The sequence below is a fragment of the Rattus norvegicus genome, chromosome 6 (genome assembly GCF_036323735.1).
Source record: "Rattus norvegicus strain BN/NHsdMcwi chromosome 6, GRCr8, whole genome shotgun sequence".
NCBI classification, from domain to species: Eukaryota; Metazoa; Chordata; class Mammalia; order Rodentia; family Muridae; genus Rattus; species Rattus norvegicus.
Genome location: NC_086024.1, coordinates 9465480 through 9493315, shown reverse-complemented (window position 1 = coordinate 9493315; position 27836 = coordinate 9465480). Strand labels below are relative to the sequence as shown.

Here is a 27836-nt window from a genome sequence, read left to right as displayed (position 1 = left end):
TGTGTGTGTGTGTGTGTGTGTGTGTGTGTGTGTGTGTGTGAGAGAGAGAGAGAGAGAGAGAGAGAGAAAGAGAGAGAGAGAGAAATATTTCACAATGACTGTGAAATACTTCTTTACTTGGATTTCAATACACTATAAAAGAGAGTGATAATTTGTTTAATTGCCATGAACTTAATTATCATCTAAGTTTTAGCTCCTAGATTTAGTGCATTTATTCCATTTAACAACTTGTTTTGGAAAAATATTGGGATTGCTTCTTTAGTTAAAGTTGTCTTTAGGTCAGAATCTTCTGGGTGAACACCTTACCTTCCTCTTAGGAAGGGATCCTGCAGAGTGATGAGCCCAGTCAATGCAATGACTGCTAGAAAGAAAATCCTTCTCTCGGTTAATGTGGGTTGATGGGGGAACGCTGTGGAAATGCCTCCAAGGTTCACTACCAGCACTGGTTCCTACCTGATGTTCCATGGAGCTATACTAGGCCTCCCTAGAAGGCCATCGTTAGGGACAATGTACACTATCTAGAAACATCTAGAAGCATCTCATCTGTGGATTTACTAGTTTGGTTTCTTCCTTAAAATCATTTTCACAAAATCATGTGAGAAAACTGATAGTGTTGCTCCACAGTGAAAGAATCTGGTTTTGCATGCCTTCCCTGTGTGATGTCAACTGGCTTAGTGTTCTAGAATTCCTTTAAATCATTTTGTCATAAAATGGGAGAAGTTACAAATGAATCTTCAAGATATTGTAAGTCATTTAACTACAGTTGTTTACACTCCATTGCTAAAGCTAAACAATCTGTGTATCGTGGTCTATCTGCATAAAAACCATGTATTATAGACATGCTGTCACACTCTAGGAATGTATTATGCAAAATAGGGGTTGTGATGGCAGTTAATATGTTAGTAAGCTTTCTGTAAAGTTTGAAATGATGGACTACTTTTGAATATTTTCTGTTCCACAAAGCCTCCAAATATGACTATTTTTTCTGGTTAGGAGTCAAGGAATTCTTAAAAGACGTTCATGAACTGCAGAGGCAGCTCAGCAGTTAAAAGTACGTAGTGCTCTTACAGAGGACCTGTCATTCCCCAGTATCCGTATCATACAGCTCACAGCTGCCTGGTACTCCAGTTTCTGGGCATCTGGCACCTGCTTCTCGAGAGCTCGGGCCCCTGCACTTATATGCCACATATCTACACACAGACACACAGATACACATAATTAAAAAAAATTTCAAAAAACAAGATACGTAATCTGGTTATTTTAAAGACCAAAAGAAAGTAGAACTTTAATATGTCAATAAAATTAAAATGGCTAAATAATATTGAGGTTTTAACTGTATTTTATTAGGACATATACCTTTAATTTTGATTGTGTTCAGATTAAAAGGTAAAGTAAAAAATCATTCCATGGATAAACAAAAGCAAGCAATTAAAGTCACTAGCACCTCACCAACAGAAAGACACATTTCCGCAACTTTAGGAAAGCAATCTCTCTCTCTCTCTCTCTCTCTCTCTCTCTCTCTCTCTCTCTCTCTCTCTCTCCTTTCCTGCCTTCTCTCCCTCTCTGTATCTCTATCTCTGTGTCTCTCTGTCTTTGTCTGTCTGTCTGTCTTCCTGCCTGCCTGTCTTTCTCTCATTTCCTATCTCCATTACTGGAATAGAACACAGAGATCTGCCAAGAGGGCCTTCCTCTACAAGCAGCTAGCCTGTATACTCAGTGGAGTGTTATTTCTTACAGCTCTTGGCTGAAACAATGTTACTTCGTAGATTATATAGTTTAAAGAACTGTCAAAGTACTCTATGTAATAAAAAGTTTCTGAACTGATTTACTAGATTAAATTTTTAGAAATAAAATAGTTGGGTTTATATGTGCAGGATCTATTTAAATACATCAAAAACTCATCACCTTGGGCGTTATGTTCAGGATTCATATACGAGATTATTAAAAATGTTTTTATAATTTTGTTATTGTACTAATTGTCATGTCTAGCTATTTTATTTGCTTGCCTATATCTACACTATTTATGAGGTGACTAAACCTATATTTTAAAACGTTTCAATAATTAAATCAAGTCCTTTCACTTAAAGTGAACTTTTATAATTCATAAAATACAGAGTAAAAGTTTGTACTTGCAGGTGTCAGGTGGATTCAGTGTTATTTTATTTTTACATAAATAACCTACTCTATTCTTTTTTATATGTATATATATTCAAACTTCTGGGCATTTATATATAAAATGATTCAGAATTCTTCACATTCTTCACCAATGAATGAGTATTTGTATTGGAAATTTCCTGATTCTAGTTGTGTATTTCACTATTCGTGTACAAATTTCACAGCTTCTTACATCGTTCCCATGTAAACTCAAGGCATATTTATAATTCTGATATTATAATACATAGCCCCCCTCTTACCTTCATGCTCTCTTTCCTTCTCTTTCTTCCTTACCTTCTTCCCACTTTTCTATATTTTTTCATAAGTCTCACATAAACCACATAGACCTTAAACTTGCTATGTACCTAAGAATAACTTTGAATTCCTAGTCCTCTTATTTCTACTTCTGAAAACCGGAAGATTGTATGTACAAACAGACCTGGTTATGTCATACATTTCTAAAGCAAGTTTATATGTACATATATATGTAATCAATAAAGTTTGAAATTTCATTGGTTTCAATAGTTCTATGTATATATCAAGTATCTCGAATCTGTACTTGAGTCAAAGATTAGTTGTGATGAAAAATTATATTAAAATAATTAACAAAAGAGGTATGATTGAGGTAAATAAAATTATAATTTGAGTATTTAAACATTTATTATTTTTCAACCTTATATTCCCAATATATTTTATAACCATTTTGCTCCTTGCTTTCATTGATAAGGAGTTTTAAAAAATTGGTCAATTCTGGTACCTGGTACCTGTCCCCCTTCTATTTAAATAACATTATTCACTTCATTTACATGTCAGTGATATAGTGAAGAGATTACCATCTTCTGAACCATTTAATGGCCACAATGAAACTATTTTCATTCTAGAGATCAGGGCATTAACTCTTGTGGAATTTCAGCAGTCCCACTGTCTGCTTTGAACGTAGTGTACTATGTTGCACTAGGTTTGGAAGCTGGCAGATTAGATTAAGAGCGGGCACTCCACATTTCTGAGACTGTGATGGAAAGCTCGGTCCAATGAGAAACTAAGAAGTAAGGAGCCCACTCAGTTCTTCAGGTGAGTTTAGACCCACATCACACAGAGTAAACAGAGTAAGAGCAACAATGTCAAAATAAAAACAGGAAGCAGAGAACAAGTCGTGAGTAGAAACATTGACAAGGGAAAGGACACCAAGAGTCCACCAAGGATACAGAAAAACTGGAGCTGAAGGAAAGCAGAAAAGTCAGCAAGAAAGATGTGACCAAGATACCAGAATGACAAAAAGGCAGATGGCTTAATTATCATTATCACAAAATATTGAAAAGGGAAGTAGCAATCCCTCAGAGTTAAAGCACCAGAACTCTAAGAATTGTTGAGTGGTTAAACCCCATTCAATCCTCCCACCCCCAAAACATGCCTGTAATGACTGAAATGAGCTCATATTGTATCAATTCTTATTGCCCTGGTAATAAACCTTCATCAAATATAACTCATGTTTATTGATTTTATATTCGTTGAACTTTATGATCATGATATTTATTTTCATATTGTTATGTGAATAATTGCTAAGGCACAAGTCATTAATTTATGTACATAAAATTGGCAACGCTAATTTTTAAAGTAGTTTGATGGACATTTTTGGATCACTTTTATGCATTACTATCAGCTGGATATTAGATGATGTTTTAAATATGCATTTTTAAACACTAGGTTTTTGTTTGACTTTGTTTTAGGGGTTTTTTGTTTTGTTTTTTCATCCTATAGAAATTAGCTGCTTATGGAAATGAATCAATATAAGTACAGATATAAGGAGAGCAACTAGTCCCACTGTAGAAACAAAGAAAAGAAGTGATACAACTTCCATTAAAGCTAAAGAAACTCTAACCATACATCTCAAAGAGACACCCAAAGCAATGCATACAGGTGTTCAAAGATCAGTTCTCTCAAAGAAACAAAACTGCTCTGGCAGCACATGGCAGCCATTGGTTGACACTTGATTATAAAAAAGAAAACTCTCATTTTATAGGAAAAAAAGAAATATCAAAATCAGAATTGGTTCTTCAGAAAGATTATAGATTTTTTTTCTGGCAATTTTGGCCTAGACCAGTGGTAAAAAAAGTCAATGCGCAATAGTAAAAGAGAATTGGAATCCATTTGGCATTAATCAGCAGCTATGCCTTCACCTGATGTAAGGAGGGTTCTTACTGCCCAAAAGTCTTTTCAAGCATGTTGGATCACTGTAGCTTTCTAGCATCTAAACAATGAGGTTAATTGTCACATTAGACTAAGTCTTCAACCTCTCACTTACCATATTCATGGAAATTCCCAGAAGTGCTATATTCTTCATCCTGCTCCCCCAAATTTAAATGTGTAGATGAATCAAATGGGCTTCCTTCACATTCCATTAAGGTTTGAGAGCTGTCTAAACTGTATGTCTTAGCTGATTGTTTTCCATTGGAAATCCATTTTCCTTTATGTTCTATATTCAACTACTGTTAAAGTTCAGTTAAAAATAATGAACTGTTTCTTATCTTTCCTTTGTACAAACATACAATACTAATAACAAATATTGTGCATTTTTCTAATCTGCTCTCTCTTCAGTGTCACCTACGCTAGGTGACAGGTAACATCAGTTGTTCAGTGACAATCACAGATAAACTCTAGAAAAGACCCTGCAGTACTGGGACATTGAGCTCTCGGTAACGTCTTCTGCTGTGTAGAGACCGGACCGCTCCGGAGCTGCCTGTTTGCTGCCTCTCATCCATGCTGCACTGCAGAATGCACTACTCTATTTTTTAAGTCGCTCTCCAAGTGACAGCTTGATCACAGCAATCTAAAATGGCTTAAGTGCCTCAGGTTGACATTTTACAATCTTTTATTGCTTTCCATTTTTATCTACATAGAAAAATTGATGATAACTAATATCCAGTTGATCTTTTCATTCTGGTAATAAAATGATAATACAAAGATCTTATTATCCACCCCAGACATCCATCAAAGTACATTTTCCAATAACAATGCTACTCAAAATGTTACTTAGCTCTCCCCAAGTTGAAAGTGAGGTTAAGTACTTGGCTCTAGATTTCCTTTGTCTCAGGACTTGGGTTTTGTGTTGTAAAAAGACTTTGAACTTCCACCTTTGACATTTCATCCACATTAATGTCTTGTGCAATTTCGTTGTTTAGGCACCGTAGATAAATCACTTTGTGTAATAAGACAAAAGGAGTTGAAAGTCAAGCCTACTAAAGTATTTTTTTAACACCAGTGACTTTTATTCTTGTACAAAAACAAGGGGAGCAGGAGAAAGTCACAATAGATGCATAGAAAGGACAGGTGTGAGGTGGAGAAAGGAAGAAGGGGCAGGGAGGAGAGGAGACCAACACAGAGCACAAACAGAAAGAAAACTAAAAACTAGCAGAGCAGAGACCAGAGATTATTAGATTCCCTTCTGAGTTGGGGCAGATAGCTCAGTGAGTGAAATGCTTGCAGACCAAGTATGAGGGACCTGAGCGTGTGTCTCCAGCATGCACAGAATACCTGGGTATTGTAATAAATGCTATGGTCCCTATACCTGGACTTGTATCTTTCCATGTTGGTCACTAAAACTAGTGGGTCTACCCAGTTGCTGAGTTCTAAGTTTAGTGAGAGACTTGGTCTCAAAAAACAAAGGTGAAGAACCATAGAGAAGAGACTTAGCATTAACCTGTGGTTTTAGAAGGACCTGTGCTGACCCTGTATCTGCCTGTCTCTGTCTGTCTCCCTCCCTCCCTTCATATCTCTCTCTCTCTCTCTCTCTCTCTCTCTCTCTCTCTCTCTCACACACACACACACACACACACACACACATTCCATTACTCTAGTGGCTTCATGTCTTCCTGTAGGCTAGAGCATTCTGTAGTTATGTCACTAATATGGAAAAACAAAAACTATTAAAATACCAAGCAAAAACCAAACAAACAAAAAGCAAAAACACCTCATTAAGTAATTCCTATATCTACTATAAAATAAAAGTAGTTGCCACTATGACCATTAGAACTTACCAGTGGGTCATGAGTGCAAATTTGGCTTCCAATTTTTCAAATATTTTCAACCTTCAAAGATTATTGCAGTAAACATTTCTAAGGTGCTTAAAAATGATAAGTATCAAATAAGCAATATTTCACCACAGAGGCAATTGTTTCAGAAAAGATGATCATCTAATCAGTTTGACTATATTGTGCAGAATCACTAGACCTCCAGTTTGAAACCAGGCTTGTTTGCTAACTCTAAAAGTTTCAAAGAGACTAGGCTCTGTGACTTTGCAATGAAGTAGGAAACAGAATGAGAGCAAAATTTTGTACAGACCTTAAAAACAATGTGTTTGAGAAATTGTTACATGGAACAGAAGCCTCCATTTACATTTTTAGGGCATTGAACTTAAATAATAGTACATACCAGTCAAGAAACTGCCTAATACTCATATTGTCATAGCATTATTTTATAGCCAGTGACTGAGGCTTCAGCTAAAAACACTTTGTTTTGACAATATTTTAATCATTATTTAGTCCATGTTAGTATATCATTATGATGGTTTTTGTCAAGTGGTCTACAGCTTTTTCAATTAATTCATATATTTTCCATCTTTATGTTAAATGTATATGAATTCATAGTTCTTTCCCATCGAACTGTATTAAATTATCTTTACTTACCCAGAAATTATTTTCACTAAAAGGTGGTAGCTAGGCTTTTTGTGTGTGTGTGTGTGGCAATGTATTACAAAATTAGTGAGTCAGGGTGTGGTTTGCCCTGGAAATGCCCCTTCCCTGCCTCAGGCGTTTATTCGTTCCCATTTGGTGGCAATATGTGAGGCAATTCTGCTAGGTTCAGTCTTGGTGGAGGATATGTCACTGAGGGCTCGTTTGGAGAGCTTCCTCCTACTTCCGATTCACTCTGCATATGAAGATGTGAGGTTCTAGAGTCCTGCCTCTTCCCCCATGAGAGCAGCAAAGCCTGCTCAGGCCTCCCTGGCACAATAGACTCTGGAGCCACAAGGCCAAACATATCCTACTCTCTGTAAGCTGTTTATGGTGCAGGTGCTTATCACAACGGAAAAGTGACCATTACACTCAGTAGCAGAGGACAGAGGGTATCAACAGATGCTCGTGTTTTCCTTTCAGCCTGTGAATTTCAAACTAACCACATTCTAACTCTAAATTTCAGGTAGCAAATATATTTTCATACTGATATCAGCAAAAGTAGAGCAGTGAACTCTGATGGGTCTTGGACACTTTTCCTTTACCATCCCAAAGATTGAAACACTAAAATGACAGCCACAAGAAATGTGTGACAAAGTTGGGTCTTGGGATTTCTGTTCTTTATCAGAGGAAAACCTGTCTGCCTGTTCATCTAGACTTGTAATGTGGGAATGGGAGAGGAAGAAACACAGCACGTGTCTCTTACCGGAAAGGGTTGAGTACACCCAGACGTGCCCTCCTCTCTACTTTCCAGGTCTCAATGTCCAAGTCTAGCGTGAGGAGGATGGAGGTGGGGTGCTGTAGAGACTGCAGACCAGTTTTACGTAAATGAACTGAAAGCAATCTCCTATGACTTCTACGTAAGCTGAACAATTTAGAGTACGCGTCCTCACTGTGTGGAAATCTGTTGTTGCTATACGCCGTTTATTGCCTGTGGTAGCTTTTTTAAAATCTATCAGTTGAAATGCTTCATATTAATATTTCAGGACAGTGATGCTATGCGGAAGTGTCAGAGAGACTTAGGGCTCACAAACTTCTACAAATTGTTCTTTGAAGTTGAACTAAGATGCTAATATTTCTAATTAATTTTTGGTTGACTACAATGTGCAGGGCAGATGAAAACAGGTGAATGTTATTAGATATGTAAATTCCTAACTAGACTCAAACCTGACTTAGGTTTATGAAACTCACTACATCTGCCCACGGCTTTCCACATAAAACAGAGGCGAAAGAAAATGGAAATGTTGTCTGGTCATTTATGTTTCTTCCAGTCACTACAGTCAAGCTATTCTATTTCCAGTCCTGTGTGAAGTATGCACTGAAAGTTTGTAATCCATTACATTAATGAAGTATTCAGGAGAAACTTATATTACTTTTAAAAGGAAAAACTCACTAACCAGTGAAAATTTATGAAGACTTAAGTCTAAGAAGACTGACATATATTCAGTATATGTTCTAAGTAATTGTAGCAAAAAATAAATAAATAAAAGAATCACATTTGAATTGGTGAATTCCATTAATTGTCAAAGTGTGCATTTTCATTTTATAAATTTAAAAATTAACGTTTCATTTCTGTTCTTAGTACAAATAAAATAAAAAAAACTACCTAAAGTAGACCTCTAGAAATGAGTATTTTTTCCCACAAGAATCTTCTATAGTTGAGCAGGAATGAGTAGAGTCTACTCTCAGGTTAAGGTACAAATCCACCTTTCAAGAGAGTGCCCTGAGCTGTCACTTTGCCTGTCTGCACTTCTCAGCACACAGAACTCGGGCCTACAGAAGCAGATCTATCAAACCTATAAAATCGCTTTTCAGCAAGGCGTCAATGATTGGACAGGAGGAGATGCATACTTGAAATTGCATTTGGGTTAAAGCTCAGAGAGATAATTCTTAGGAATTATTTTGTTTATGATAATGTCTTAGTGCTTGACACAGTTGGATGTGGTTTATGATTTAGTAGTTATTCAATGATTTTATCAGACTCACCTTTTTTAGCTTAAATATTACCATACATGAGGACAAATATGTATCGCTTGTGTAGAAGTTCAAGAATATGCAGTAAAAGGAATTTTAGTAGAGAGGTTATTCTGCTTTTACAATTTTTTCCCTCAGAGAATGAGTTGTTGCCTTATGGAAACACAGCCACAAATTTCAGGAGCCACACCAATGCACGGGCAGCTTTCTTCCAGGGCCAGAGACCAGAATCTTACTATGGCGAGGAAAGATTAGAGGTTTGTTAATATCATTTTATTATGTAGCTAATGAATTTGTGGTCACTGGAAGAGCTTCCTTTATGTGGTCAGCAAAACCTGGAAAAGAAAGATCTAAAGATTCACAGAAAGAATTGTAATCGATTTTCTTATTACTTAATGCTGGGGCTCAAAATAAAAGCACAGTCCTTGTATCTTATAGATCTTCGTCAAAATCCAAAGAAAATTCAGTCCATGCATCTTTCTCACTCACCATTTAGCATGCATATCACTTATTTGAATGGTTTTAGTTATTTTTGTAGATATATGATCAGGATGTAAAAACTCATCATGTAAAATTTCTTATTAATTAATAATGAACTCTCCTGGTTCATGTTTTTCCAAGAGCATATGATAAGGAACAACACACTATGTCTACATAAATCTTTGAGTTTAGAAGGTTGGTTAACAATTCCCAAAATAAGATAAATTAGACATCTCTTTTATATATTTGAATTAAGGGATAGAAACAGAAGGAAATAAGGCCCATGGTGTGTTTTTTTCTATTTAATTATGAAGAAAACTATTGGACCTCAAGATCTGTTCAAATGCCTTCTGCTTCAAAATATATGCCACGACTTTTCCAAACAGGAGGAGGAACTTCAGTGGGAAACCCTTTGGCTGGTTAAATATAAAATGAATTTTTACATCCCAGATGATGGACTGCTTCAAGGTGAGATCATGAGATTTATAAATGCGTTTCTCTTACTCTCTCTCTCTTCCTTGACTAGCTTACATTGCAATGGAGGGAGAACAGTTTAAAAATTTTGAATAGGCACTTACTGGAATTACAGTTAATCCTGATACAATCTAGATGGGGAAGAATAGATGAGAAATGAATATTTATCCTTCAAGGTAATAGCTGCAGACATCCAATAAAATTACAGTCCACCCTTCTGGGGACAGACACATGCAAATTTGGCCACTCCATATCATTATTCTTTATATACTTCTAAAACCCAGATTTATTCTTGTGAAATTGTACCATAAAAAACAAGAGAACGTTTAAAAATATGGCCAATTCAAACAGAGCTACATGGTGACAAATCTAAGTGACATAAGAAGCAGTTAACTGTCAAAGATGCTTGGCTTAGACCGGTTGCATCATTCTCCCCATCTGTGAAAGAACAGACTAGTATCTTCACCAAAAGTTAAAAGTGCTCCGTCACAATGGGGTACGGTGCAAGCTCAGCTAGGCTCAGACATCTTAGACTTCCAAAATCTAATATCCCACAAAGGCTCACAGAATTCTTTACAACTGCAGCAGTCAGATGGGAAAAAATTAAAATCATTCTTTTCTTATTCTAGTATGTTTGTACATTTCTCCTTTGATTTTGATTTTTCTGGGGCACTAAATGTTTACAGCCAGACGTTGGTGGATTCCACACCTTGTCTTTATAGAAGGAGAAAAGAAAAAAACTGCATGGATCTTTAGAAAGTAGAATGGCTGTAGTGTAGCCATCCCACGGAACAACCAGGCCTATGCCTCTCTTAGGAGCTAGCAATGCTCTCTTTATGCAAGTTCACACTACATTCCTGATCTTCTCTTTTGTATGGTTGCTTCACGTGAAAGCAGATATAAAGAGTTTCTGGTGTGGATAACACAGTGGTTATTTTTAAAGAACTACATAGGTTTCATGGACATATATATATATATATATATATATATGTACACTTTGGGTTTTTTGTTTTATTATTTAATGCCTTTGGGGAACATGGAAAATATAAACCTAGATTCTGTGTCCATATAGCTAAGTTTGTCATGTGTCGTCAACCGCATCAGAAAAGTGGTTACAAACAGCCAAGGACCAGCAGCTACACAACTCCTTCTACAGAATGCTTTGCTGGTGAGGATCTCTCTAAGGGTTCTCATTTTGAACAACACAACAAACACCCTCTTGGTACAATTAAGCTGTTTATTCAATTTTCTTGTAGTAACCTATAATGGTCACTAGAGGGAACTCTAACAGAACAATAAACTGTGAAGTTTTTCTTTTTAAACTAATAAACTTAATTGAGCTTGTATTAATTGAATGTGATTAAATGCAATACGCTAGAAAGAGTTATTTTTTCTATTTTCTAAGCTACTGCTATATCCATCACAATATGAAAATGTAGAATTGTCACAAAAGTCACTGGTTGTTCTACTTACATACGTCTTTCTAAAAATAAATCTAAATGGTTTCAAAATTTGGGTTTCTTCCTCTCCTGATTTGTGCATGCGTGTGTGCATGTGTGCATGCGTGCATGCGTGTGTGTGTGTCAATAAGTACAGTAAAACCTCATTCACTTTCATTTATTTGAATTCAATGATAATATTAAAATTTATTGGGCAGAATATTGAATCTTCCCTTGGTATGAAGACATAATCGAGGAGGTAACCTATGAATAAAGAAGACTTTGAAAGATCAAGCTAGGGTGACAAATAATTTCAAGGATTCAGGAGAAGTTAATGCAGAACTTTCAGGAAATAGAGATCTCATTATGGAAGGACCTTTCATCTCCATTCACTGAAATAAACTAAGCCTATCCCTTCACAAGCTCCCACAGCTTATATTAATTTGAGGTTTTAAATTAAATAAAATAATTAAAAGTGTTCAACTTTTAAAATTCTACAATTCAATGTTTTCTTTGATTTTTTTTCTCTCAGATTGGTGAGGTGTTACTGTAGCACCCTGTTGATGGTTTCTTAAATCAGGAAAGCATTATCTGTCTGTAAAGGAGCATGTGTCCTTACTGTTCTCATGGCTGTTTGCTGAGGGCCGCAGACTTTGGGCATTGAAGGGTTGTGGACTGCTGAATGACAGCAAAATATCCCACACATTACTTTAGAGCAGAAGAGATGGAGGACCACAAAGATGACTGTTAAAGGAGAAGCCCATGGAGGAAGTAGGAGCAAGTGTGAATAGATATTCCCTGTGTATGTTATCTTAGCTAACACATGTAGACATTTGTTTTTGCAAGGGTGTCATGTATGACCCATTAAAACATCAGAAAATATAACAAGAGAAAAATTCATTTTGAGGCATCTTAAAACCTCAAAATTCAAAGTTTCAAATTTCATCTCACTGATAGGGCTTCCCCGAAGCCTTGTAGGTAGAAATCACAAAACACTAAATTACGAGGAACATTAAAAAGTGTCGCCCACTAAAGCATTATTCAATTATTTTAACTTTCCATAGCAAACAGGCTAGTCGATAAATGTTTGCAGGCAAAACTGAACAAAAAGTGAGAAGTGTTAGCTGAATTGCGGAAGGCATGTTGTTACCTAGATTGACCGTGAGTTTCACGCGCCCTGCATCTAGCTCCAGTCGAAGGGTATCTGCGGAGTCTCTAGAAGTGGTCGCCATCAGAATGCCGTACGCACGCTGGGATCTGAACCGTAAGGAAACGTCCTCGGCCTCAGTGTGCATCACCACAGGGAGCTGAATTTTCATAAACATACTCCCATCGTAGCTCAAAACCGTTGCCTCTATGGGATGAAACAGATACAGATCAGTTTTCATTAGTGTAGTGCACGTACACTTGAGAAAGAGGAGGCTGCTGAGTTTTCTTTTCAGGGCATCAATGATAAAATCGTCTCATTTGATTCAGAAATGAGTTTCTTGTTTTGTAATGGCAAGGGACACTCTAGCAGAGACGCCCTCATTTGTTAAGTAAATACTAACAATAGAAAACCCCTCTACCCATTGCATATGCTATAGCATTGACCATATGGGGCTATAAATGTTTTGCGTATGAATTCCTTTTTAAAAAGCATGAGTCATATTGTTTTGAACAGCTCCAGAGTAAGTGTGGTTGGAAAATCTGCAGTGATGCATGTATGCATGGGCAGTGAGAGCTTTAAGCATCCGACAAGATTAGTCAGTGTTGCAGTGGCTCTGATTGATTCTGCAGGAGCCGAAACTGAAGAGGGTGTTACTCCCAGTTATGTAAGGCCAGGACTGTCCGAGGAATCCCTGGGAACAAGCTACTGTCAATATTTATTCTCACGTCATGTACTCTAAAATTTAAATATTATTAAAATGTAGAAATCATCTTTTCTATCAAAGCTAATATTCTAAAGTAGAAAATAAAACTCAACATATCATCCAATAAGCAATGAGGATTCTACTGTGTTACTGTGTTTAATGAGAAAAGCTTTTAAGATACTTTAAACCATAATCTTATTTTAACCTTCTTTGCAAGTAAGAAATAGTTTAAAACATCCTGATTCCTAAATATTAAATTACCGCCAAAGCATCTGTAACTTTATACATGACATATGGGTGCATTCGGGAATAGGATTTGGATTTGGGTGGGTATGTTTCTCAATTAAGGTACATGGACGGCACAACACTATACTGAAGACATGAAGGAATTAGTGGTAAAACTGCTGCTCACAGATTACTTAAGGAAGAGAACCCCTCAGTGCTCAATACTGGGCACTGAGAAACAAGTGTGAATCATGCTGCTCTCTGGTTATTTACGGTAATTCAAAATGCAACTTGATAAAAGAAAAGCTACCTGGGATGAAGAGAAAGCAAGAGAGAGACTTCATTACTTCTGTTAATTAATAGTCATTAGCTTTACCACTGCACAGTGTAGCTTCATGACTGTGATTGTGTTCATCGTTATAACTCTTTTCTGGGTTGGCTTTCCAAGGTTTTCTCTCAGAAAGTCAGGACATTCAGAAGTCTTTCATTTGTTCCCATTCAAGGCTTGAATCTCTACATATTACACCTTGTTTCCCGGACTCCCTCCATCATAGTCTGATCTTGGCCATCTACCCTGAATTAATGGATCTTCAGCAATTCGTGAGCTCTCCCGAGGTCACTTTGAGTAGACACCTCCTCATCTCTTGCCTGTTTGACATCTTCACTTAAGATGGAATTAGAATCTCGCTTTTAATCACCTTTCCCCAAATGATGACTTTCCAAGCATGCTCCTCCAATCGCCTCCATCTCAGGAAGTGACATTTACATCAGTGTCCAAGAACAATCTCTGAGTTTCTCTCTTACATTCTCAGCCATGTGCAGTCTATGTTCACATGTGCAGACCTTCATGTTAGAACTACGATCTGTATCATGGTTCATTGCTCTTTACCCTCATAGCTTGGCTATATCCGTCTCCATTCCCATCTTAGCTACAGAGTTAAAATAGTTACCTATGTGGTGCATCTGAGCCTGCTCTTCTTCTCTTCATGCAACAGTCAAGTTAAACCCTTACTGACGGAGGCCTGTCCTGTTAGACTGTTCTTCGGGTTAAAACACATCTCTACTTTTCTATTACAAGTAGAATCTCTCTACGCTCAACATCTACCATGCTTGTCTCTAGAAGTTTGTTCCATGCATTCCAAGTCTATGCATTATTGAAACATTTGCACTCACAAATGCCCATAAATGAAAACTTCTTAACTTCTACCTACTAATATTAGGTCCTTTCAGAAGTCTGGATTGTGGTGAACTATTTTTCTGGACAATATGGCTCCCCCCTCAGACTGAGCTACCATCCCTCTTGTTTTCAATTGTAACTTCTCATTTCTTTGGATGGTGTTACCTGCAACTGCTATTTTGAAAATGCCATGGGGAAGCAGGTCAGTCACTCACCACTCAGGCACCATTGAACAACTAAGCCAGACACAGCCGAGACCCCATAATTGCTTCTTGAATTAGCAAAACTATCTACACTGAAAGCACCTGAAAGACCTTTTTGATGAGTGGATGAAAAGCTTACATAAGCACTCCCCAGAGCAATAAAATATTTACTATGTCTACTACCAGACCAAGCAAGTTTTGTAATGTCTGACAAAAAAAATCAGTCTAATTTGAAGGTGAAACTACAAAAGGGTTTTGCTTATCTTGTACCAGTTGTTATTCAGACATCTAATAGCTGAGAACATAAAACATAATCTAAAAATATATTATTTCTATCATCTAGCTTTCAACTTAAAGTTTCCCCATGGGACAATGTTGTAAAAGATAGAAGTCAGTGTAGAAACACCAATGGCTTATGCTCTAAGATCAAGAATCGACAAATGGGATCTCATAAAACTGCAAAGCTTCTGTAAGGCAAAGGACACTGTGGTTAGGACAAAACGGCAACCAACAGATTGGGAAAAGATCTTTACCAATCCTACAACAGATAGAGGCCTTATATCCAAAATATACAAAGAACTCAAGAAGTTAGACTGCAGGGAGACAAATAACCCTATTAAAAATGGGGTTCAGAGCTAAACAAAGAATTCACAGCTGAGGAATGCCGAATGGCTGAGAAACACCTAAAGAAATGTTCAACATCTTAAGGGAAATGCAAATCAAAACAACCCTGAGATTTCACCTCACACCAGTGAGAATGGCTAAGATCAAAAACTCAGGTGACAGCAAATGCTGGCGAGGATGTGGAGAAAGAGGAACACTTCTCCATCGTTGGTGGGGTTGCAGACTGGTACAACCATTCAGGAAATCAGTCTGGAGGTTCCTCAGTAAATTGGACATTGAACTGCCTGAGGATCCAGCTATACCTCTCTTGGGCATATACCCAAAAGATGCCCCAACATATAAAAAAGACAAGTGCTCCACTATGTTCACAGCAGCCTTATTTATAATAGCCAGAAGCTGGAAAGAACCCAGATGCCCTTCAACAGAGGAATGGATACAGAAAATGTGGTACATCTACACAATGGAATATTACTCAGCTATCAAAAACAATGACTTTATGAAATTCATAGTCAAATGGATGGAATTGGAAAATATCATCCTGAGTGAGGTAACCCAATCACAGAAAAACACACATGGTATGCACTCATTGATAAGTGGCTATTAGCCCAAATGCTTGAGTTACCCTAGATGCCTAGAACACATGAAACTCAAGACAGATGATCAAAATGTGAATGCTTCACTCCTTCTTTAAAAGGGGGAACAAGAATATCCTTGGCAGGGAATAGAGAGGCAAAGATTAAAACAGAGACTGAAGGAACACCCATTTAGAGCCTGCCCCACATGTGGCCCATACATATACAGCCACCCAATTAGACAAGATGGATGAAGCAAAGAAGTGCAGGCTGACAGGAGCCGGATGTAGATCTCTCCTGAGAGACACAGCCAGCATACAGTAAATACAGAGGCGAATGCCAGCAGCAAACCACTGAACTGAGAATAGGACCCCATTGAAGGAATCAGAGAAAAAACTGGAAGAGCTTGAAGGGGCTCGAGACCCCTTATGAACAACAATGCCAAGCAACTAGAGCTTCCAGGGACTAAGCCACTACCTAAAGACTATACATGGACTGACCCTGGACTCTGACCTCATAGGTAGCAATGAATATCCTAGTAAGATCACCAGTGGAAGGGGAAGCCCTTGGTCCTGCTAAGACTGAACCCCCAGTGAACGTGATTGTTGGGGGAGGGCGGCAATGGGGGGAGGGTGAGGAGGGGAACACCCATCAAGAAGGGGAAGGGGAGGGATTAGGGGGATGTTTGCCCGGAAACCGGGAAAGGGAATAACATTCGAAATGTAAATAAGAAATATTCAAGTTAATAAAAAAAAAGGAAAAAAAAAGAAAAAAAAAAAGAAGTCAGTTTAGATAACCAGACAGTAGCTGACTAAGAAAATAATTAAAGCCTGACTATAAGGTCCCAGTGATCTCTAAAGTGTTTCGGTATAACTTCTTTGATATTTAATATTTCCTTTTCTAACCTTTGGTTAATCATGCAAACCAACAAATGATTCAATAAAAGTAATAAATCCATTATAGATTGCTTTGTTACCTTGCTATCATATAGAGAAAAGGAATAAACTATTGTTAGTTTATTTGGCTTAATTAATATGCATAACTACTTTTTTATATAATATTTAAAATAACTTCACTTTTGTTTATAAATAGGTCAGTTTGAACACTAAGATCTCATCTTCTTAGAAATATACAATGAACAATTAGTCATGAATATATAATGAAGTATGATCCAGAGTAGGGGAAAAATCAAGCGCTTTATGATTCTCCAAAAAGCTTCAAGAATGGCACACTAGTAAAGTAATAAAAGCCGAGTGCCCCCGATGTCATTTCAAACAGTCTCAATGTGAAGATAACTCATTGATAAACAACAACTGAAAGCATAAACTACCCCTCATAATTAAAGTTGATGGTTAATTAGGTAAGAAATGGAAATTACACAAGGTTGGAGTCTAGAATTGCCAATATTTGTGAGACATTCTGACATTTGAAGGTTATGCTATTCCGCAGCATCTTTTAACATTTGCAAAAATTGTTTTATCATTTGGAACATCAAAAAAGAGTCCTTTAGAAGGATAATTCCAAGACATGGCTTCCCAGCAGGGAAGGAAAACAGTTTCAACTTTGTCTTCTCTATCTCCTTCTTCCTTGTCATTATATTTGATAAATTTGCTATTTTGCATTATTCCTAGTTGCAGCCTAAAGTGTACACACCTGTGCTGAGTTTTGCTGAAAGGCAGTCACATATTGTGATCAACGATTTAATTCAGACAGGGAGCCAAATTATATTGCTCTGACATCTGTCCCTCCATCTGTTAGAATTTTAACAAACAAGTATGAAGTAGACCTCTGGTTGCACCAATGCTCTCACTTCACATTATCTCTGAGAATAATTTTTATGTGATCTAACCTTCAAAACTCACTGCACTAAAAAGACACATAAAGAAACGCAACATTTAATATCTATGCAAGACACTATCTCTACATTAATCTTTCTTAAAGAATCAATATGTATAGAATAAAGCATTATCCTCCCTGTAAGTCACAGACATTTTTCTGCTGTATTTTTCTTTGCTTTCATAACGTGGGATTCTGCATAACTGCAGTATCATCCTAGTATGTGGCATGCATAGACTGAGACATGTTCTAATGATTTATTTTTAATGTTAAAACAGATACTTTATAACTGTCTTTTTATTTCATGAATTATCAGTCAAACTTCTTGATTAACAACCTATTTTGGCATGAATGTATCTGGAGAGAAGACAGAGTTAAACATTTCTTCTGGGATTTGAAACTCAGAGGTCCAGGAATGATCTTGTGCTTGCTGAACTAGGACACAGCTGAGAACTGGACAGAAGCCACATTATTCTGTGGCATTGAGCCTGGCAGTCATTTTTATCACTCCTGTTCTCAGGAAAGGCACAGTCATGTGGGTAAAACATCAATCCAGAAGAGAAAAATCTTCTTGCAGTATGCTGGTGTAATCCAGATCAAGAGTAATAGGATACCATTATTTTATTCTCAAGAAACAACTAACTTAGAGGCAAAGAGATCTGCAGAAATGTCCAGCTAACCATAAGTTAAAATTGTATGTTAATCCTCGGTGGTGTTTGCTATTACATTTTTATTTGAGATCTGCAAACTTCCCATCTCTACCTCTAATTACTGTAGTATATAAATATCCCCTTTCTCTCCCTCTGACTCAGAGAGCGCCAGCATTTCTATTTTCATTTTGCCATATGTAGTAGCAGAATGTTGCCACAGGGTGGTACACCATGCATATTTAACTGGCTGCTTTTGTAATTCATTTGGCAGTGGAGTTACTCACTCTGTAGCTGCACTCAACGGAGAGGCATCAGAATAACCGGCATCCTTTTGAGTGATTAAAATTGAAACCAAATTTTAATTCACACACGTCTGCTAATCTCATATTGTGCCTAACTGTATTTTACTTTGTGAGCTATGTCATTTGTTCCTCTCTCTTGGCAGTTTTCCAAACCAAAATAAACAAACTAATTAGGAAGAAGAAAGCAAAGGAAACGTTATGAAGAGACTACTCCTCAAGCTAAAGGACGCAGGACTAGCTAGGCCCACAGGATTGCAGGAGTCCCATAAGGAGAATGACTACGTTTACATGATGTGAAGCAATGCATTGACCTGTCTGACTTTTTCTGACAGAATAGTGACCTCATTTTGGTACATAGATTAATGTACAATTATGTTATTTTGTTAATATTTATTAGTGTTGACAGTCATGCTGACAAGCCAATGTATTTCTTTAAGATTAAAGAAAAGAAATCATCTTTTAATTTTGAGTTGTATAAATGCCTACCTTTATCTTTTAAACCTTTAGGCCAAATTAGAACTATTTAAAGATAAAGGAAACCAAGTGACTGCATGGTTTTATGAGAAGAACGTGGTACTAGCTAGGTTGAGTACCTAAGGGACAGATGCTGTTTGTACCATGAGAGGATGATGGAGCAACTCACTGATATTTTTTCATATTGATTTTTAGTTTCATTTTAGAAAATAAGTGACAATGAGTGTAGTGACAAAGCCATTTATCTAAAGTCATGGGTCTATGAAGGACATGCTTTCCACCTTTTGTTCTGCTGTGAGCCGGGTCTTTATAGACTAGCTGGTGACATCATCCTCATCCTGTTTTCAACACTCATTCCTCTCCTTGCAAAGGGAGAGGATGAGAAAAACAGATACCTTTATATTTTTCTAAGGAGTCTGCCTATAAAGAAACTGCAGAGAAAACAAAATCAGACATGTAAAGACGACCGTGATTAGTAGAGAGAAAGAGGCATCGGTTGTGAGTTAGACATCGCAAGCACACTTTCAGCGCTGTGGATACACTTAGCCAAGCCCTTTGAAAATTATTACAGGTGCCTCCGTCCCCCGTGTCCTGTCTTTAGATTCGGACTACGGGTTACTTCACTAGAAGTTGTTATGTTTCAGTTCAGGCTTGAGATAGAAATTTAGTAAACATGTCTTGCAGGGGACTGACTAGTTGCTAGAATTTAGAAAGCCTACCTCTCTCACAGGACCTGCCGAGATAGCCTGTTCCAGAGCAATCACAGACGTATCTGTTCCAGCCATCCCTGCACATGCCATTGTTTTTGCAAGGATTGCTAAGGCATGGTTTTGCAGTCTCCCTTGAGCAGGATGGCTTCACTCCAGCAGTACTCTGAATTTCCGCCATCTGCCGGATATCTTTGCTCTGGCCATCAATGAATAGATCCCGGATGCAGCCTACGTAGCCATAGTTGAGCAGAGCAGTCCACACCTCAGTGGGGAAGACCAGGCCAGCCTTATTTTCTGGCAAGCCACCCAGATACAACTCATCATCGAGGTCTAGGATCTCACTCTCACCGGGAGCTGTGTAGGGAGTACGAAGTGTGTTGACAGAAATGGTACCTGTTAGAAAGACAAGAGAATGCGAAGTTGTTTACATATACAATGTGATCTGGTTCTCTCCTTTTCCTTCTCTTCAGTAGAGTGTCTTAAGACCAGACATTTCTATTTTTATACTTTCTTTTATTATTTTTAGATTAAAATATAATTACATAATTTCCCCTATCCTCTTTCCTCCCTCAAAACCCAACCATATACTTCTCCTTGTTCTATTTCAAAAACATGACTTTTTAAAAAATTAACTATTGTTATGTACAGATATGCATAGTCATTTCTTATTCTTTCAATGTTTGATACTTCCAAGTAAAATGAAGTCATCTCTGGGATTATATAACTCTAGAAATAAACAAATTACAATTAATGTGGTCCTATTTGATCCTATAAAAACAAAGTATATGCACAGCTAATAGTGGTGCCAACTTTAAACAATTCAAATATAAATAAATCATACAATAAAGAAGTGGACATTTTCTAGAACAAAAAGCCAAGTGCTTGCTTTTAGAGTTACCATTCAACATATATACCTGTGAGCCAAGGGAAGATCATTCATTCTTATCTTTAACTGATTTGATTACTCTGTCTGGATATAGTAGTTTGAAAAATTCCCAAAGTCCAAATGAAACTTTTTATGGCACATAAATATACAGATTCATTTCTATGTTTTAGGCTTCCTTATAGATCTGTACATTGTAGGTTGATGTCTCTATGCAGGTGAGAGCTGGCACACGTTAGGTCAAAGCCATGATTGAACAGAAAAAAAAGAAAAAAGGCAGGGACAGAGTATCGTAAGGCAGGAGAGAAGGAAAAGGAAGAGGAGAATCAAGATGGAGACAGAGAAGGACAACCCAGATCTGGGTGGTCTTGCATGGCCCTAGGCAGTTATGTGTACTTTTTAAGGGATGGATTTCTATAGGTAAATTTATCTTATCTAGGTGGGCGGTTTATATCCTTATCAATTTGTTGTGAGTTTATTGTGTGGATGTATTGTGGATTGAGAATTTAACATATACATATAATTGTTGGGTTGCAGTTTATTGAATCTTGATTTTAACGGTTAGCTAGAACTAGAGAGTTCACAGCTAATAGCCTCTGGGAGAGATACTAACCAGCGATAAGTTACAGTTAGCTCCTGTAACTAACTGCCTGGATCTGAGAGTACTTGGGGGCATTATGGAGCTGCTGAGATAAAGATACCCCACAGTGCCATGTGACCCAACAGGTGCTGGTGCTAGAGTGGCTTAAAAGGTTCCATCACCTTTAATATTTACTGCAACATACATATAATAGACATCTGCCCTTTGTGTTTAAGAAAACACACCAGAGTCTGAATTATAACCAACACCACAGGAATGTTCAGTAAAAGATTCAAGAAACATTCAAGAAAAATCACCTGCTTCTTTTTAACCAAATCTTATCAAAATCAATAGTTTCCTTTTCCTACTTCAAGCTAAAAAAAAATCTATTGATTTATAATTATACATGATTCCAAAGCTCAAGTATTAAATGAAGTTATTCATTTATATGTAAATATTTGAGAATTATAGAAAAATATGGAATCCTTAAAAATGACTGAAAGCACATTTCTGATAAAAACTTAAATATGTACTGTCAGACCATAAAATTCCTATGAGTGATTTATCACCAGAAAGGATTTTTATCTCTGTGATGCAAATCATATTCACAAAACACCACAGAAGGAACCATTACTCATAAATTTGTCCTTTGGGTTTAAATTATGAGAGGAGGGAGAGAGGGAGAGAGGGAGAGAGGGAGAGAGGGATTGAGGGAGAGAGGGAGAGAGGGAGAAAGAGGGAGAGGGTGAGAGTGAGAGAGAGAGAGAGAGAGAGAGAGGGAGGAGGGTAAGAAAATAGCTAATACCAGTGTACTTCTTTGGTGCTATCAAAGCTCAGGAAGGGAATGAAAGTATAACCATAAGCACATTTGCTTCTAAAGGAACCCAAAGTCCAGGGCTTTCCCCAAGGGAAAGCACACACCTAACTAAGAATAGGAGGCTGACGGTCCCCACTCTGTGCCCAGGAATTTTTTAAATCCTGGCATCGAGGACCATGTCAAGCTGAGCTTCATAAAGTGATTGTCTTTCTGAGGGAGAAGGGCATGGGAGCCACTGAAAGAAACTTCCCAGGAGTTCAAGTCATTATGGGGACATTTGCTTCTTTAGACTTTCACAGAAAGTAGTGGGAAAGCTCCCAGGGGAGAAGCATAGGCATTGCTATTTCGGTCTTGCAGGAAAGGTAGGGATTTTCGATGAAGGCTGTTTAAAAAGATAAAAAGACAAAGTGCTAATTTATATTCTTCTCCTTTGTGGCAATGTTTAGAAGAAAATTCCCATTTAGAACCACATCAGATCTATAAAAAATATTTTTAAAATATAATAAAAGTAATTTTAAAAATGAAATGCATAATACTGAGGTGAGTGGACTCATACCTAACATAATGATCACTACATTCATTTTAAAAAAAGAATTGTTTTGTAACCGCTATTGTCAAAAATATCTAAGCAGCAAGTGCATGGAAGGCATCTACGCTCTGTAGCAGTAAATGTGAGTTATAAGCTGAAGAAAGTATATCTTGAGATCAAGGCAGAAAGGAAGACATAGAGAGCAATGGGTAGAGGAAGGACAACTTCAGGAAGCCTTCCTGGAAACAGGATTAGATAAAAATATGTTCATGCAACTGAGAGGAACCTATCTGACAAATACAACTTAGAAAGCCAACAATGAAACACTAGGAGGACAATGGGGATATTTTTTTCTTTAAAGAGCTTTTGCCCAAATTCCCATTTTATTTATAGAACGAGCTTAATTCAGCTCAGGAAGATTAAAAAGAAATTGGCAAACTAAATTGCTTTTAATCAGACTGTTACAGTTCACAAATAAGAATTCCCAGACATTCCTCAAACACAGGAATTCACTAGCAATGTTATGAACATTAGGTCTGGAGTGTGCAGTGTGTGTGTGTGTGTGTGTGTGTGTGTGTGTGTGTGTGTGTGTGTGAGAGAGAGAGAGAGAGAGAGAGAGAAACAGAGACAGAGACAGAGACACAGAGACAGACAGAGACAGAGAGACATAGAACAAGAGATAGCAACAGAGAAAAAGAATGACAAAGACAATGAATCCATATGTATTTGTTTATGTGTGCATGTGTGTTATGAATGTAGTGTGTGTGTGTGTGTTGTGTATGTTAAAATGTATACAGATTTCTGTGACTGTGCATGTATATGAAGGCCAGAGTAGGACACTAGGGTACTCCTCTATAATGATCCATATTATTCCTTTGTATTATGCATGGTCTCTCACTGAATTTGGAGCTTGCTATTTTCAGTTTGGCTTGGTAGCCAGAAAGCTTCAGTCTCAGACTCACCCACACCCCTGGGGTAAAGGAGTATAAGGGACCACATCAATCTCATTATATTAGTATTGAGATCAAAACTTCAGTTTTGTGGTATGGTGGAACCTCTTTTAGGTTGTATGCCCAGGAGGTCTTGGGAAAGAGCTATTCCCAGCTTTTTAGAGAAACCATCAAATTGATTTCCAAAGTTGTTGAACAAGTTTGCACTCCCACCAGGAAAATAAGAATGTTCCCACATTCCACATCCTCGCCAGCAAGTGCTATCACAAGAGTTTTTGATCTTAGCCTTTCTGAAGGGCACAAGATGGAATCTCACAGTCATTTTGAGTTGTTTTGTCTAATGACTAAGGATGTTGAATATGTCTTTATGTGCTTCTAGGCCATTCGAGATTCCTCTGTTGAGAATCCTCTGTTTAGATCCATAACCCACTTTTCAATTTGATTATTTGCTGGTATTTCTTGAGTTCTTTTTTTATTTTGGACACTAGACCTCTGTGGGATACAGGGTTGGGGCCAATTTCTTTCCCATTGGACACTTGCTCAACTACATTCATAGCATCTTTATTCATAACAGCCAGAAACTCCAGGCAATCCAGTTCTTCCTCAACCAAAGAACAGATAAAAATGTGAGCCATTTATTGCAAGGGATTCTCCTTGGCTATTAAAAACAAAGACATCATGAAATTTACAGGCAAATGGATTGAAGTTGAGAATATCATCCTGAGTGAGGTAACCCAGACCCAGAAACACATGCATAGAATGTACTCATTTGTAAGAGGATATTAGTTATAAAGTGCAAAATAATCATGATACAGTTCATAGACGCAAAGAAACTAAGTAATAAAGGGGGGCACAAGGGAGGATGCTTGAATCTCATTCAGAAGGAGATAACTGGGTGGTAGGGATGTCAAAAGGGGAACGTGGTGGAGCTCAGTTATGGGAGAAGTGGGGTGGGAGTAGGCTGGGGGAGAGAAAGGAATTTTGTGGGAGGGGCATTTCTGAGAAAAGCAAGAGACCTGGGCTGAGTGGAGCTCCAGCAGTCTATGGGATTGATCCTAGCTGAGGGTAGTGAGACTTAAATGGCCACCTCATGTAGCCAGGCAGGACTTCCAGTGGAGAGGGAGACATCAACCAACTCACAGAACCTTCAACTCAAAATCTGTCCTTCATGTAAGATGTACAAGTATGAGGGAGCAGCAGTGATTGAGGGAGCAGCAGTGATTGAGGGAGCAGCAGTGATTGAGGGAGCAGCAGTGATTGAGGGAGCAGCAGTGATTGAGGGAGCAGCCAGTAAATAACAGGCCCAAGTTGAGACCCACCCCATGGAGAGAGTTAATCTCTGATATTATTAATGATACTCAGCTGTACTTGCACACAAGGGCCTAACATAATTGTCCTGTGAGAGGATTCATCCAGCAGCTGATGGAAACAGATTCAGAGACCTGAAGTGAAGCAAAACTTCAGCTGAAGCTCAGGTAGTCTTAAGGAATTGAGGATAGGATTGAAGGAGCCAAAGATTCAAGGACATCATGAGAAGACCTGGGCAGTCAACTAACCTGGGCCCATGGAGGCCCACAGAGGCCGAACCACCAACCAAAACCCTGCAGGGGCTAACCCTAGAGCCCCTACACATTGGCAGCAGATACATAGCTTTGGTTTTCATGTGGGTCCCCCAACATGAAGTGGGGGCCATCTCTGACTCTGTTGCCTGCCATTGGTTCCCCTTCCCCTACCTAGACTGCCTGCTGGGCTTCAGAGGGAGAGGATGCACTTAACTCTCTGTGACTCGATGCCCCAGGGTAGGGTGGTAAGCAAGGGGCCTTCCATTTTCTGAAGAAAAAGAAAAGGGTAATGGGGATAAATCTGTGAAAGTGGGACTTGGGGGTAGTAGGGAGGGAGGGCTGTGGTCAGAATGTAAAGTGAATAAATAATCAATGAAAATATAGACAAAAGAATAAAAAAACAAAGCCTCCATCTTCATGCTTACACATCAAATGCTCTTAACTTGTAAACGCCCCCCCCCAGGCCTTCCATGTCTGTACTCTGAGAGACAAAGCTTGTGTGTGCTGAGTTTTTCACATAATCACAGATGCCTGACTTAACAGTGGAAATGAAGAAACTAAGTCTCTCAGTTCTCTGTTCCTTACAGGGTTTGACAGCCTGCTTTGAACAAAGTGTTACATCCAGTTGTGTTCTCTTGGGTGGTTGTTGACATGTCTGGGGTAAGATGCTCCTCACAACTTCTCGCAACTACTCTCTCGCCACACTAGTTTTCAAAAATGATTTTATTTAAATATTAGAATGTATCGTACACTTACACAACGCATTTTGATGATATCCAGCCCCCACTTCTCTAGTGCCTCTCACTCAGTCTCTGTTGTCTCCATTTTATGCTCACATTTATAACTTCAGTAAGTGCTCAGTAAGTGTTGCCCTTATGTATGCAGAGGTAGGGACATCCACAGGGACATCCTACCAATCTACCAGATTATATCCCTCTCTTTCTTCTTCCATAGCCATCAATGGCTCCTCCACAGAAGGTGGGCCTCAAGTCCCCATCTACATAAAGTAGGTTTGTGCTGACAGCAATTCAAAGTAAAATCATAGTTGTCATGTAAATCTGTGGGTGCATATGTGCAGACATGCATGGGTACGTTCATGTGAGCACACATACCCACACACGTAAAAACATGCACACATACACATGGCAGAAAAATCAAGTAAAATATTGAATTTTATTTCCTCTAGTTTTCTGCATTATATTCATTTGTTAAAACAGACTCTGATTTATCAAATGTGTGTTAGAGCCAACAAGTTGGAATCAGCTCAGAAAACACTAACAGTCATCAATTATGTTTCTTCACATTCCTCCTTATTTTCCTTCGAATGTTAATCTTTGTGTTCCCAGGGAATGAGCAATAAAATATAAGACAAAAAGTGAAAGGGAAACAATTCTATCTCTATTCAAACATAATCTAACAGATTTAGAATGTTGATTTGATGAAACTCAAATCTAAAAAGAGATGACAGACAAATATGTGTATGAGACATTCACTGAATATCCTTTCTAAATGAAGTACAACCAAAATGGAAATCAGTCTTTTCTATTCATGGTCAATCCATTTGTCCTTATATCTTAAGAGTATCTCTGAATAGATTGTAAGGAGAGAAAGCATAGATGTTGAGCTGAAAAGAATGATTAGTATATTTTGAATTATTTTGAAGAATTGAAATTATAAATTAAAAAGACATTCCATTGCTGTGGCAAAAGTCAAGTAGATGTTTGCCTTTCACTTTATACGTGTGCAATGGTCCCTGACTAGACATATATGTGGCTTCAGTTGTGAAGTTCCTTAATGATTTCACTACAGATATTGCTCAAGAGACAGATTGAGTTGAGCAGCAGAGCCATCAGAGAATTCAATTAGTTCAAGCCACTTCAGCAGGTGCAAAAGAGCACAGGGAGATTTAAACATAACGGTTCTAGTGTGGTATGCATTCCATAATACCCCTTTGAAGCAATTTCAGTAAATTAATGCTTTATAAAAATACTATCATATTTCTGTAATTAAAAATTGTGGGAGGTAGTCATGTATAAGAACTTATTTTGACAAGTGCTTCACCATTCAGTACATAAGAATACAAAATACTCGGCACTTACAGGAGTACAGCTACAGCACAATACTGGGACACATGTGTATTATATGATTTTAATGTGCAAACTGCATTTATAACATTAGCTTTTAAAGTTGATGTTTTAACAGCATAGGAAAGGAGACTAAAAATCAGCTAGTAAATAAGGTATGAGAATATTCCAAAGCTTAAGAAGAAATTCAATTTTCATGTAACTTGCACATACATTTTTAAAAACCTGCAGAAAATATCTCTGTTACAAAGTTGGAATCAGCTTTGTAATTTGGTTTGGTGTTCATAATTTTCTACTGGCTTTTTATCCCATTTATATTTTTCCTTGGCTATTGTAGTTCTATAATTAGCTTTTATGGTGAATAGAAACAAGGAGGGAAGATGAGATTTTTAAGCAAGCTAATGTGGTCTCAATTTAAATTCCTATGGATGTTTAAATTGATAGAATGAAGGTTTAGTAAATAACATACTGTGATAGAAAATGCTTTTTTTCTGGTGGGAGAAAACTAATATTCAAGGTCCAGCACTTTAGACGGCAATTTTAGTCAAATAGCTTGA

The 27836-nt window shown here is 37.7% G+C and overlaps 1 protein-coding gene and 1 long non-coding RNA gene across 46 annotated transcripts in view; one reads left to right on the top strand and one right to left on the bottom strand.

Moving 5' to 3' along the window:
- Positions 1–27836, bottom strand: part of Nrxn1 (neurexin 1) — a 1146022-nt gene that overhangs the window by 584066 nt on the left and 534120 nt on the right. For 34 of the 44 annotated variants that reach the window (XM_063262405.1, XM_063262407.1, XM_063262423.1 and 31 more), the window contains 3 exons: positions 19884–20267; positions 12399–12602; positions 9914–9940 (listed from right to left, as the gene is read on the bottom strand). In XM_063262405.1, coding sequence (XP_063118475.1) covers positions 9914–9940; positions 12399–12602; positions 19884–20267 — 615 coding nt within the window. The remainder of the gene's footprint in view (positions 1–9913; positions 9941–12398; positions 12603–19883; positions 20268–27836) is intronic. The other 10 variants (XM_063262411.1, XM_063262419.1, XM_063262422.1 and 7 more) reach the window with 1 other exon arrangement.
- On the top strand, positions 687–11139 carry LOC120093188 (uncharacterized). 2 transcript variants are annotated; one of them, XR_005486271.2, is made up of 4 exons: positions 687–744; positions 8994–9112; positions 9650–9803; positions 10882–11139. It is a non-coding gene; the product is annotated as an uncharacterized LOC120093188 (long non-coding RNA). The 2 variants fall into 2 exon arrangements; XR_005486272.2 differs by lacking the exon at positions 687–744 and adding an exon at positions 6678–7741.